This window comes from Mustelus asterias, chromosome 4, assembly GCF_964213995.1.
Source record: "Mustelus asterias chromosome 4, sMusAst1.hap1.1, whole genome shotgun sequence".
Taxonomy (NCBI): Eukaryota; Metazoa; Chordata; class Chondrichthyes; order Carcharhiniformes; family Triakidae; genus Mustelus; species Mustelus asterias.
The window spans coordinates 72906282-72920181 of NC_135804.1; the positions used below are offsets into that span (position 1 = coordinate 72906282).

General features: G+C 49.6%; 1 protein-coding gene across 1 annotated transcript in view; it reads right to left on the bottom strand.

Moving 5' to 3' along the window:
- LOC144492779 (nitric oxide synthase 1-like) overlaps positions 1-13900 on the bottom strand; it is a 342106-nt gene that overhangs the window by 13629 nt on the left and 314577 nt on the right. Inside the window, exon 24 of the mRNA XM_078211199.1 lies at positions 6362-6510. Within this exon, the coding sequence (XP_078067325.1) occupies positions 6362-6510 (149 nt within the window). The remainder of the gene's footprint in view (positions 1-6361; positions 6511-13900) is intronic.

Sequence of the window (13900 nt, forward strand, 5' to 3'; positions counted from 1 at the left end):
CAGGCCCCCACCACCCTCTGTGTAAAAAACATCCCTCTAATATCTGACTTATACTTCGCCCCTCTCACCTTGAGCCCGTGACCCCTCGTGAACGCCACTTCTGATCTGGGAAAAAGCTTCCCACCGTTCACCCTATCTATCCCCTTCATAATCTTGTACACCTCTATTAGATCTCCCCTCATTCTCCGTCTTTCCAGGGAGAACAACCCCAGTTTACCCAATCTCTCCTCATAGCTAAGACCAGGCAACATCCTGGTAAACCTTCTCTGCACTCTCTCTAACGCCTCCACGTCCTTCTGGTAGTGCGGCAACCAGAACTGGACGCAGTACTCCAAATGTGGCCTAACCAGCGTTCTATACAGCTGCATCATCAGACTCCAGCTTTTATACTCTATACCCCGTCCTTAAAGGCAAGCATACCATATGCCTTCTTCACCACCTTCTCCACCTGTGTTGCCACCTTCAAGGATTTGTGGACTTGTACACCTAGGCCCCTCTGTGTTTCTATACTCCTGATGACTCTGCCATTTATTGTATAACTCCTCCCTACATTATTTCTTCCAAAATGCATCACTTCGCATTTATCCGGATTAAACTCCATCTGCCACCTCTCCGCCCAATTTTCCAGCCTATCTATATCCTGCTGTATTGCCCGACAATGCTCTTCGCTATCCGCAAGTCCAGCCATCTTCGTGTCATCCGCAAACTTGCTGATTACACCAGTTACACCTTCTTCCAAATCATTTATATATATCACAAATAGCAGAGGTCCCAGTACAGAGCCCTGCGGAACACCACTGGTAAGAAGTTTAACAACACCAGGTTAAAGTCCAACAGGTTTATTTGGTAGCAAAAGCTACCAAATAAACCTGTTGGACTTTAACCTGGTGTTGTTAAACTTCTTACTGTGTTTACCCCAGTCCAACGCCGGCATCTCCACATCATGAACACCACTGGTCACAGACCTCCAGCGGAAAAAGACCCTTCGACCACTACCCTCTGTCTCCTATGGCCAAGCCAGTTCCCCACCCATCTAGCCACTTCTCCTTGTATCCCATGAGCCTTAACCTTCTTAACCAACCTGCCATGTGGGACTTTGTCAAATGCCTTACTGAAATCCATATAGACGACATCCACAGCCCTTCCTTCATCAACCGTTTTTGTCACTTCCTCAAAAAACTCCACCAAATTTGTAAGGCACGACCTCCCTCTTACAAAACCATGCTGTCTGTCACTAATGAGATTGTTCCGTTCTAAATGCACATACATCCTGTCTCTAAGAATCCTAGCTATGAGGAGAGATTGGGTAGACTGGGGTTGTTCTCCTTGGAAAGACGGAGAATGAGGGGAGATCTAATAGAGGTATACAAGATTATGAAGGGTATAGATAGGGTGAACAGTGGGAAGCTTTTTCCCAGGTCGGAGGTGACGATCACGAGGGGTCACGGGCTCAAGCTGAGAGGGGCGAAGTATAACTCAGACATCAGAGGGACGTTTTTTACACAGAGGGTGGTGGGGGCCTGGAATGCGCTGCCAGGGACCCTTGCTGTTTGTCATTTTCATAAATGACCTGGATGAGGAAGTGGAGGGATGGGTTGGTAAGTTTGCTGACGACACCAAGGTAGGTGGTGTTGTGGATAGTTTGGAGGGATGTCAGAAGTTGCAGCGAGACATAGATAGAATGCAAGACTGGGCGGAGAAGTGGCAGATGGACTTCAACCCGGATAAGTGTGTGGTGATCCATTTTGGCAGATCCAATGGGATGAAGCAGCAGTATAATATGAAGGGTACCATTCTTAGCAGTGTAGAGGATCAGAAGGACCTTGGGGTCCGGGTCCATAGGACTCTTAAATCGGCCTCGCAGGTGGAGGATACGGTCAAGAAGGCGTACGGCGTACTGGCCTTCATTAATCGAGGGATTGAGTTTAGGAGTCGGGAGATAATGCTGCAGCTTTATAGGACCCTGGTTAGACCCCACTTGGAGTACTGCGCGCAGTTCTGGTCACCTCATTACAGGAAAGATGTTGAAGCCATTGAAAGGGTGCAGAGGAGATTTACAAGGATGTTGCCTGGATTGGGGGGCATGCCTTATGAGGATAGGTTGAGGGAGCTTGGTCTCTTCTCCCTGGAGAGACGAAGGATGAGAGGTGACCTGATAGAGGTTTACAAGATGTTGAGAGGTCTGGATAGGGTAGACTCTCAGAGGCTATTTCCAAGGGCTGAAATGGTTGCTACGAGAGGACACAGGTTTAAGGTGCTGGGGGGTAGGTACAGAGGAGATGTCAGGGGTAAGTTTTTCACTCAGAGGGTGGTGGGTGAGTGGAATCGGCTGACGTCGGTGGTGATGGAGGCAAACTCGTTGGGGTCTTTTAAGAGACTTCTGGATGAGTACATGGGATTTAATGGGATTGAGGGCTATAGATAGGCCTAGAGGTGGGGATGTGATCGGCGCAACCTGTGGGCCGAAGGGCCTGTTTGTGCTGTGGCTTTCTATGTTCTATGTTTAAGTAGGGTGGTGGAGGCAGGCACGCTGACATCGTTTAAGACTTACCTGGATAGTCACATGAGCAGCCTGGGAATGGAGGGATACAAACGATTGGTCTAGTTGGACCAAGGAGCAGCACAGGCTTGGAGGGCCGAAGGGCCTGTTTCCTGTGCTGTACTGTTCTTTGTTCTTTGTTCCAACAACTTCCCTACCACGGACGTCAAGCTCACCGGCCTATAATTTCCTGGGTTATCCCTGCTACCCTTCTTAAACAACGGGACCACATTCGCTATCCTCCAATCCTCAGGGACCTCACCCGTGTCCAAAGAAGCGACAAAGATTTCCGTCAGAGGCCCAGCAATTTCATCTCTCGTCTCCCTGAGCAGTCGAGGATAGATGCCATCAGGCCCTGGGGCTTTGTCAGTTTTAATTCCCTAAAAAACCTAACACTTCCTCTCTTGTCATGGAGATTTTCTCTAACGGGTCAACACCTCCCTCCGAGACACTCCTGGTTAACACGCCCCTCTCCTTCGTGAATACCGATGCAAAGTATTCATTTAGGATCTCCCCTATTCCCTTGGGTTCTAAGCATAATTCCCCTCCTTTGTCCCTGAGAGGTCCGATTTTCTCCCTGACAACTCTTTTGTTCCTAACGTATGAATAGAATGCCTTAGGATTCTCCTTAATCCTGCCTGCCAAGAACATCTCGTGACCTCTTTTTGCCCTTCTAACTCCCCGTTTGAGTTCTTTCCTACTCTCTCTGTATTCCTCCAGAGCTCCATCTGTTTTCTGTTGCCTGGACTTAACGTAACGCCTCCCTTTTCATTTTAATCAGATCCTCAATTTCCCTGGTTATCCACGGCTCTCGAATCCTACCTTTCCTATCTTTCCTTTTTACAGGCACATGCCTATCCTGCAGCCTTATCAATAGTTCCTTAAAAGACTCCCACATGCCAGACGCGGACTTACCCTCGAACATCCTCTCCCAATCAACATCCACCAATTCCTGCCTAATCCGGCTATAGTTAGCCTTCCCCCAATTTAGCACCCTGCCCGTAGGACAGCACTCATCCTTGTCCATTACTATCCTAAAGTTAACAGAGTTGTGGTCACTATTTGCCACATGTTCCCCTACCGAAACTTTGACGACCTGACCGGGCTCATTTCCCAGAACTAGGTCCAGTATAGCCCCCTCTCTAGTCGGGCTATCTACATACTGTTCCAAAGAACCTTCCAGTACGGATTTTACAAATTCCTCCCTGTCCGGACCCCCAGCTCTAAGCACTTTCCAGTCTGTGCCAGGGAAATTAAAGTCCCCCACTACAACAACCCTATGTTTTCTGCACCTATCCAGAATCTCCTGACATATCCTTTCCTCCACTTCCCGTGGGCTGTTGGGTGGTCTGTAGTACACCCCCAGCATAGTGACTGCACCCTTCCTGTTTCTGAGTTCCACCCACAGTGACTCAGTACATGACCCCTCTAAGTTGTCTACCCTCTGCACCACGGTAATATGCTCCTTAACTAATATCGCTACTCCCCCACCTTTTTTAGCCCCTCCTCTGTCTCGCCTAAAACACTTATACCCCGGAATATTCAGCTGCCAGTCCTGTCCTTCTTTTAACCAAGTTTCCGTCACCGCAACCACATCCAAATTCCGCATAAGCATTAAGGCCCTAAGTTCGTCTGTTTTACCCGTTACGCTCCTCGCATTGAAGCAGATGCACTCCAGACCTCCAGGCCCACTCAGGTCATCCTCCTCCTGAGTGCTCCTCTTCTTAGCTAGCCTTGCCCTGGCCCCCAGCTCAACCCCAGCCTCAGTATTTACTGACCTACTGTTTTGTTCCCCACCCCCCTGCCACACTAGTTTAAATCCTGCCGAAACACTAAAGAACAAAGAACAGTACAGCACAGGAAACAGGCCCTTCGGCCCTCCAAGCCTGTGCCGCTCCTTGGTCCAACTAGTCCATTTGTTTTCAAATGTGAGTAAATTCTGTCCCTAAGAATCTTTTCCAATAATTTCCCTACCACTGACGTAAGGCTCAGCGGCCTATAATTTCCTGGATTACCCCTGCTGCCCTTCTTAAACAATGGAACAACATTGGCTATCTTCCAGTCCTCTGGAACTTCACCTGTAGCCAATGAGGATACAAAGATTTCTATCAAGGCCCCAGCAATTTCTGCCCTTGCCTCTCTCAGTATGCTGGGGTAGATCCCATCAGGCCCTGGGGACTTATCTACTTTAATGCTTTTTATGACACCCAATACCTCCTCCTTTTTGATATTGACATAACCCAAGATATCTACACACCCTACCCCAGGCTCCTCATCCATCAAGTCCCTCTCTTTGGTGAAGGACTAAGGGACATGGTTACAATAGATACAGATAGGATAGGAGGAAGACAGAGCTACCAGGACTGCACATTGTGGGCACTGAGTAGTTAAACCAACTTCAGAAAATCTTGTTTGGGGAAATGATAACTGTCAAAGATGTAATTCTGAAATACACTGGGATACACTTTAAAATATGGTTATGTATAATCGTCAGACAATGCTGAGAGAAAGACAAGCTTTAACATCCAGGTGATCTATATAATTCTGTGACATTTCATCTTGTACACACAAAAATGCTCAAAGTGTTGACTACAACATTCTGAAGATGTATACCTTTAATTTAAACTATTCTTGTATGAATACCCAAGAATTCTTGATTTATTTACATAAGGTTTTGATTTTTCTGGCAACAGCTGTTTATCACTCTGATCCTGTGTGACTTCACTTTCCGTATTAGTCGACCATGAGGTACCCTGTCAAAGGCTTTACTGAAGTCCATGTATACAGCATCTACTGCCTTTCCCTCATCTATCATCTTTGTCACTTCCTCGAACAACTCGATCAAGTTAGTGAGGCACGACCTATCCTTCACAAAATCATGCTGTCTATCACTAGTGAGTATCCAAATGTGAGTAAATCCTGTGCCTAAGAATCTTTTCCAATAATTTCCCTACCATTGACGGACGCCTGTGATTTCCTGGATTTTATTCTTCCTGCCAAAATGGACAATTTCACATTTGCCCACTTTGTAACCTTCTTGTGTTCTCTTAATAAGTTACTTCCCTGTCTATCTTTCTGTCATCAGCAAATTTGGCAACTATTCCTGAAATCCTCTCATCCAAGTCATGTTTGGTCGGTTTCGTTCAGTTTGTTGGACAGCTGGTTGGTGATGCAAAGTGACACCAGCAGCGTGGGTTCAATTCCTGTACTGCCTTCTCAACTGTGCCCCACGCCTGAGGTGTTGTTGATCCTCAGGTTAAATCACCACTAGTCACAGCCTATTGTCATCTGGGACTATGGCTAATTTGCCTTTTTTTATAAATTATAGAAGTTGACCCTCCACTCTCTATCTCTATCAGGCACGTTAACACACTCTGTGCTTTCTCCCTTTCTATTAAATGCACACCCCCATTCACCTCTCTATCACAGGCTCTATTCCACTCTCTTTCTCTCTCTTACATATGCCCCGTTGCACTCTCCTCCCTCCCACACTGTCTGACCCACTTTCCCCTCCCTCTCTATCATCTGCTCTGTCATCTCTCTCTGTATCATACAGTTTGATCCCCCTCAACTCTCTTTCTCTCTACAAGACCCTCTGTCCCACTCACTTTTTTTCTCTCTAACACACCCATTCTCCCACTCTCCCCCCTCTCTCCCTCACAGGCTCTGTCCCCATTCCATCCAGTACATGCTCTCTCCCACAGACTCTCAATTAGACACACTCTCCTACTCTCTTTATCACATAATCTGTCCAACTCAACCCTCTCTCTGTATCACCCTCTCTCCCAGCCACAATAACATCTACTCTCCATCGCACATTACCTTTTTTCTATCTGGATCTCTTGAATATGCAGTGTAAATTTCTTTGAAAACTCCTTTCTTCTTTGCTTCCATCATTTCTTCTTTGTAAAGATGATCCATTTGAGGATGACGACAGCCAAAAATAAGTATCATCGAACATGGCTCCCATCCTGTTCCAGAGAGGAATGGGTCGATGAGAAATAGTGAGTTTACAGAGAGAGTGAGGGCTTATGGATCAGAGAGAAAGGGATCAGATAGAGAGGGATCAAAGAGAGGGAGAGAGAGAGAGAGAGAGAGAAAGAGAGACCAGAGAGGGGGTGTGTGATCAGCGGGAGGGGGTGTGTGATCAGCGGGAGGAGGGGGTGTGTGATCAGCGGGAGGGAGGGAGGGGGTGTATGATCAGCGGGAGGGAGGGGGTGTGTGATCAGCGGGAGGGAGGGGGTGTGTGATCAGCAGGAGGAGGGGGTGTGTGATCAGCGGGAGGGAGGGAGGGGGTGTATGATCAGCGGGAGGGAGGGGGTGTGTGATCAGCAGGAGGGAGGGGGTGTGTGATCAGCAGGAGGGAGGGGGTGTGTGATCAGCGGGAGGGAGGGAGGGGGTGTGTGATCAGCGGGAGGGAGGTGGTGTGTGATCAGCGGGAGGGAGGGAGGGGGTGTGTGATCAGCGGGAGGGAGGGAGGAGGTGTGTGATCAGCGGGAGGGAGGGAGAGGGGTGATCAGCGGGAGTGAGGGAGGGGGTGTGTGACCAGCGGGAGGGAGGGAGGGGGTGATCAGTGGGAGGGAGGGAGGGGGGTGATCAGCGGGAGGGAGGGAGGGGGTGTGTGATCAGCGGGAGGGAGGGAGAGGGGTGATCAGCGGGAGTGAGGGAGGGGGTGTGTGATCAGCGGGAGGGAGGGAGGGGGTGATCAGCGGGAGGGAGGAAGGGGGGTGATCAGCGGGAGGGAGGGAGGGGGTGTGTGATCAGCGGGAGGGAGGGGATCTGTGATCAGCGGGAGGGAGGGAGTGTGTGATCAGCGGGAGGGAGGGGGTGTGTGATCAGCGGGAGGGGGCCGAATGGCATCCTTCTACACTGTAGGGATTCCATGATTTTGATGAGAGGGAGGATTCAGTCTGAGAGAGGAAAGTATCAGAGAGAGAACGGGTGAGATCAGGGAGAGAAGGAAAAATTATTGAAATGGAGAGAGATCGAGGGGGATCAGAGAGCAGGTTGAGAGAGAGAGAGAGAGAGGAGGATCAGAGAGGGAGGGATGGAGGGATTGGAGTGAGAAAGAGGGATCAGAGAGAGTGAGTGAGGGATCAGAGTGAGGGAGTAATCAGAAAGAGAGGGTGGAAGATGAGAAAGGGAGAGGGTGGAAGATGAGGGAGAGAGGGAGGGATCAGAAAGAAAGGGGGAAGGGTGAGAGAGGGAGATTTCAGAGGTAATAGCGGACGCGTTAGTGGTTATCTATCAAAATTCGTTGGATTCTGGGGTAGTGCCGGCGGATTGGAAAACGGCTAATGTTACGCCGCTGTTTAAAAAACGAAATAGACAAAAGGCGGGTAACTACAGGCCGGTTAGCTTAACGTCTGTAGTTGTGAAAATGCTGGAATCCATCATTAAAGAAGAAATAGCAGGCCATCTGGATAAGAATGGTTCGATTAAGCAGACGCAGCATGGATTCATGAGGGAAAAGTCATGCTTGACGAACTTGTTGGATCTTTATGAAGATGTGACTAGGGCGGTTGACGGAGGGGAACCGGTGGATACGGTGTTTTTGGATTTCCAAAAGGCGTTGATAAGGTGCCTCACAAAAGGTTGCTGAAGAAGATTGGGTCACACGGAGTTGGGGGTAGGGTGTTAGCGTGGATTGGGGATTAGCTATCCGACAGGAAGCAGAGAGTCGGAATAAATGGGTGCTTTTCTGGTTGGCAGATGGTAACAAGTGGCGTGCCGCAGGGATAGGTACTGGGGCCTCAACTATTTACCATTTATATAGACGATCTGGAGGAGGGGACTGAGTGTAGGGTAACAAAGTTTGCAGATGACACAAAGATAAGTGGAAAAGTGAATCGTGTGGAGGGCGTAGAAGGTCTGCAGAGAGATTTGGACAGGCTGAGTGAGTGGGCGAGGATCTGGCAGATGGAGTTTAACGTTGACAAATGCGAGGTTATTCACTTTGGAGGAAATAATAGCAAATTGGATTACCTAATTGGAAAAAAATTACAACATGCTACGGTGCAAAGGGACCTGGGGGCCCTTGTGCATGAGACGCAAAAGCCCAGTCTGCAGGTGCAACAGGTGATCAAGAAGGCAAATGGGATGTTGGCCTATATCGCAAGGAGGATAGAATATAAAAGCAGAGATGTCTTGCTGCATCTGTACAGGGCATTGGTGAGGCTGCAGCTGGAATACTGTGTGCAGTATTGGTCCCCTTATTTGCGGAAGGATATATTGGCCTTGGAGGGAGTGCAGAGAAGGTTCACCAGGTTGATACCGGAGATGAGGGGTGTTGATTATGAGGAGAGACTGAGCAGATTGGGTTTGTACTCGTTGGAATTTAGAAGGCTGGGGGGGGGGGGGGATCTTATAGAGACCTATAAGATAATGAAGGGGCTGGATAGGGTAGAGGTGGAGAGATTCTTTCCACTTAGAAAGGAAGCTAGAACTAGAGGGCACAGCCTCAAAATAAAGGGGGGTCAGTTTAGGACAGAGTTGAGGAGGAACAACTTCATAGAATCATAGAAACCCTACAGTGCAGAAGGAGGCCATTCGGCCCATCGTGTCTGCACCGACCACAATCCCACCCAGACCCTACCCCCATATCCCTACATTTTTACCCGCTAATCCCTCTAACCTACGCATCTCAGAACACTAAGGGGCAATTTTTTTTAGCATGGCCAATCAACCTAACCCACACATCTTTGGACTGTGGGAGGAAACCGGAGCACCCGGAGGAAACCCACACAGACACGAGGAGAATGTGCAAACTCCACACAGACAGTGACCCAAGCCGGGAATCGAACCCAGGTCCCTGGAGCTGTGAAGCAGCAGTGCTAACCACTGTGCTACCGTGCCGCCCCTTCTCTCAGAGGGTGGTGAATCTCTGGAATTCTCTACCCAGTGAAGTGGTGGAGGCTACCTCGTTGAATATGTTTAAATCACGGATAGATGGATTCCTGATCGGTCGGGGAATTAGGGTTTATAGGGATCAGGCGGGTAAGTGGAACTGATCCACTTCAGATCAGCCATGATCTTATTGAATGGCGGGGCAGGCTCAAGGGGCTAGATGGCCTACTCCTGCTCCTATTTCTTATGTTCTTATGATCAGAGCGAGATGGGGAGGATCAGAGAGTGAGGAGGGAAGTATCAGAGAGAAGAGAGCGATGGATCAGAGAAAGAATGATCTGAGAGAGAGAAAGAGATCAGAGAGAGAAAGGGATCCGATAGAAAGATCAGAGAGAATGGGAGAGAGAGGGATCAGAGAGAGAAAGAGAGAAGGATCAGAGAGAGAGAGAGAGATGGTGGGATAAGAGAGGGGGACTAGTGAAAGGGAGAGAGATCAGGAAGGATCAGAGAGAGGGAGTAAGAGTGATCAGGGAGAGAGAGGGCGAGGGATGAGAGAGAGGGGGAGAGATCAGCGAGAGAGAGGGAGGGATGAGAATGAGGGATCAGAGAGAAAGAAGGCGGGACCAGAGATCGAGAGAGAGAAAGAGAGACATCAGAGAGAGAGATGAGAGTGAGAGAGAGCAGGATCAGAGAGTAATAGCGAGGGATCAGAGAGAGAGATGGAGGGATCCAGGAGAGAGAGAGAGGTGGAGGGATCGGGGAGAGAGAGAGAGGTGGAGGGATCAGGGAGAGAGAGAGAGAGAGATGGCGGGATCGGGGAGAGAGAGAGAGATGGCGGGATCGGGGAGAGAGAGAGAGAGATGGCGGGATCGGGGAGAGAGAGAGAGATGGCGGGATCGGGGAGAGAGAGAGAGAGATGGAGGGATCGGGGAGAGAGAGAGAGATGGAGGGATCGGGGGGAGAGAGATGGCGGGATCGGGGGGAGAGAGATGGAGGGATGGGGGAGAGAGAGATGGAGGGTTATGGGAGAGAGAGATGGAAGGAGGTTGGGATCAGAGACAGAGAGAGAGATCAGAAAGAGAGAGAGAAGGAAGAAAGAGAGGGAAGAGAGAAAGAGATCGATCCGGGAGAGAGAGAAAGATGGACGGATCAGAGAGTGAGAGATGGATCAGAGAGAGAGAGTGTGTGAGTGAGCATTCAGAGGGAGAGTGGGAGAGATCAGAGAGAGAGAGGATCAGAGGGAGAGGGATCAGAAAGAGAGAGAAGGAAGAGAGTGAGAGAGATGGAGGGATCAGAGACAGAGAGATGAGAGAGAGAGATTGGGAGGACAGAGAGAGGAAGGGATGAGAAAGAGAGCAAAAGAGGATCACAGAAAAAGAGTGAGAAAAATCAAAGAAAGACAGATGGATCAGAGAGTGAAAGAGAATCGGTAAAAGAGATTGGGAAAGGTTGAGGGATGACAAAGAGAGAGTGTGTGGGTGGAATCTGAAAGAGAAAGAGAGAGGGGGAGGGAGGGATCAGAGCAAGAGAGAGGGATCAGGGCTAGAGGAGATCAGAAAGAGAGAGGGAGGGATCAGAGAGAGAGGGAGTGATCAGAGGGAGAGGGAACAGAGGGAGAGGGAACAGAGGGAGAGGGAACAGAGGGAGAGGGAACAGAGGGAGAGGGAACAGAGGGAGAGGGAACAGAGGGAGAGGGAACAGAGGGAGAGGGAACAGATGGAGAGGGAACAGATGGAGAGGGAACAGATGGAGAGGGAACAGATGGAGAGGGAACAGATTGAGAGGGAACAGATTGAGAGGGAACAGATTGAGAGGGAACAGATTGAGAGGGAACAGAGAGAGAGGGAACAGAGAGAGAGGGAACAGAGAGAAAGGGAAGACAAAGAGAGGGAAGACAAAGAGAGGGAACAGAGAGAGGGAGAGAGAGTGTGAGAGAGAGGGATCAAAGAAAGAGAGGGAGGGATCAAGAAAGAAAGAGAGAGACGGAGGGTTCAAAAGGGAGAATGAGGGATCAGAGAGAGAGGGGGAGGGATCAGAGAAAGTGAGAGGAATCAAGAGAGAGTGAGGGAGGATCAGAGTGTGAAAGAGAGAGGGAACAGATAGAGAGAGAGAGAGAGAGAGAGAGAAGGGGGGGGGGGGGAGATCAGAGAGAGAGAGAGATAACGAGAGAGAGAGAGTGAAAGAGAAGGATCAGAATGAGAAAAAGGGAGACAGGAAGGGATCAGACAGAGAGAGAGGGGCGGGAGGGATCACAGAGCAGGAGAAAGGGATCTGAGAGAGAGAGAGAAAGGGATCAGAGGGAGTGTGAGAGAGAGGGGGATCAAAGAGATAGAGATGGTGGGATCAATGATGGAGTGAGGGTGAGATGAGAGAGCCAGGGATCAGTTAGAGAGAGATCGAGGAATCAGAAAGAGAGAGAGAGAGAGAGAGAGAGTCATAGAGGTTTACACCATGGAAACTTGTTTATTCCGCTCTTTTTTTAAACCACTAAGCTAGTACTAATTTCCCACGTTTGGCCCATATCCATCCTACCCATGTCTAAATGCTTTTTAAAAGACAAAATTGTACCCACCTCTGGCAGCTTGTTCCAGACACTCACCACCCTCTGTGTGAAACAACTGCTCCTCTGGACTTTTTTGTATCTCTCCCCTCTCACCTTAAACTTATGCCCTCTAGTTTTAGACTCCCCTACCTTTGGGAAAAGATGCTGACTTAGGAGAGCAATAGCGGAGGGGGACGCGTCGGTTAGAGGCACGGACAGGCGATTCTGTGGGTGCGAACGGGACTCCAGGATGGTAGTCAGCCGACCTGGGGCTGGGGTACTGGATGTCTCCGAGCGGATAGGAGGCATATTAAAGGAGAGGATAAAGAAACGGATGTCATTGTACACATTGGTGCAAATGACGTACATAGGAAGAGCAGGGGGATCCTACGAGAGCAATTCAGGGAGTTGGGAAATAGGCTAAAAAGTAGGGCCTCCAGAGTGGCATAGAAATCATATTCGACCATTCAGCCCATCGAGTCTGCACCGACCACAATCCCACCCAGGCCCTACCCCCACATATTTTACCCGCTAACCCCTCTAACCTATGCATCTCAGGACTCTAAGGGGCAATTTTTAACCTGGCCAATCAACCTAACCCGCACATCTTTGGACAGTGGGAGGAAACCTGAGCACCCGGAGGAAACCCACGCAGACACGAGGAGAATGTACAAACTCCACACAGACAGTGACCCGAGCTGGGAATCGAACCCGGGACCCTGGAGCTGTGAAGCAGCAGTGCTAACCACTGTGCTACCGTGCCGCCCCAATCTCTGGGCTGCTACCAATGCCTAGGGCCAGTGAGGCTAGGAATAGGGAGATAGTACGATTGAACGCTTGGCTAAAGGACTGGTCCAGGAGGGAGGGATTCATATTCCTGGATCACTGGGAAGTTTTCAAGAGAGGAGGACACCTGTACAAGGACGGGTCACAACTAAATTGGAAGGGCACGAATATCCTGGCTGGGAGTTTTGCTAGTGCAGTTCGGGTGGGTTTAAACTAATATGGCAGGGGGGTGGGGATCAAAAAATTAGGTCTACAAGTGTAGAGGCTGGGGACGAGCTTGGGGCCAGGACAAGGCTGGCAAAGAAGAAGAGCACTCTGAGGGAGGATGACCTCACTGGGCCTGGAGGCATCTACTTCAATGCAAGGAGCGTAGCAGGTAAGACAGGCGAACTTAGGGCCTTAATGCTTACGAGGAATTTGGATGTGGTTGCGGTGACAGAGACTTGGTTGAAAGAGGGACAGGACTGGCAGCTGAATATTCCGGGGTACAAGTGTTTAGGCGAGACAGAGGAGGGGCCAAAAGAGGTGGGGGAGTAGCAGTATTAGTTAGAGAGCATATTACAGCGGTGCAGAGGGAGGACAATTCAGAGGGGTCGTGTAACGAGTCACTGTGGGTGGAGCTCAGAAACAGGAAGGGCGCAGTCACTATGTTGGGGGTATACTACAGGCCCCCCAACAGCCCAAGGGAAGTGGAAGAACGGATATGTCAGGAGATAATGGAAAGGTGCAGGAAAAATAGGGTTGTTGTAGTGGGAGACTTCAATTTCCCTGGGAGAGACTGGAAATCGCGTAGGGCTGGGAGTCTGAATGGGGAGGCATTTGTAAAAGGCGTACAGGAAGGTTCTTTGGAACAATATGTAGATAGCCCGACTAGAGAGGGGGCTATACTGGACCTGGTACTGGGGAATGAGCCCGGTCAGGTCTTCAAAGTTTCAGTAGGGGAACATGTGGCAAATAGTGACCACAATTCTGGTAGCTTTAGGATAGTGATGGAAAAGGATGAGTGGTGTCCCAAGGGTGTTGGATTGGGAGAAGGCTAACTTTAGTGAGATTAGGCAGAATTTGGCAGCTCTTGATTGGGAGAGGCTGTTTGAGGGTAAATCCACATCTGGCATGTGGGAGTCTTTTAAGGAACAGTTGTTAGGGCTGCAGGATAGGCATGTGCCTGTAAAAAAGAAGGATCGGAA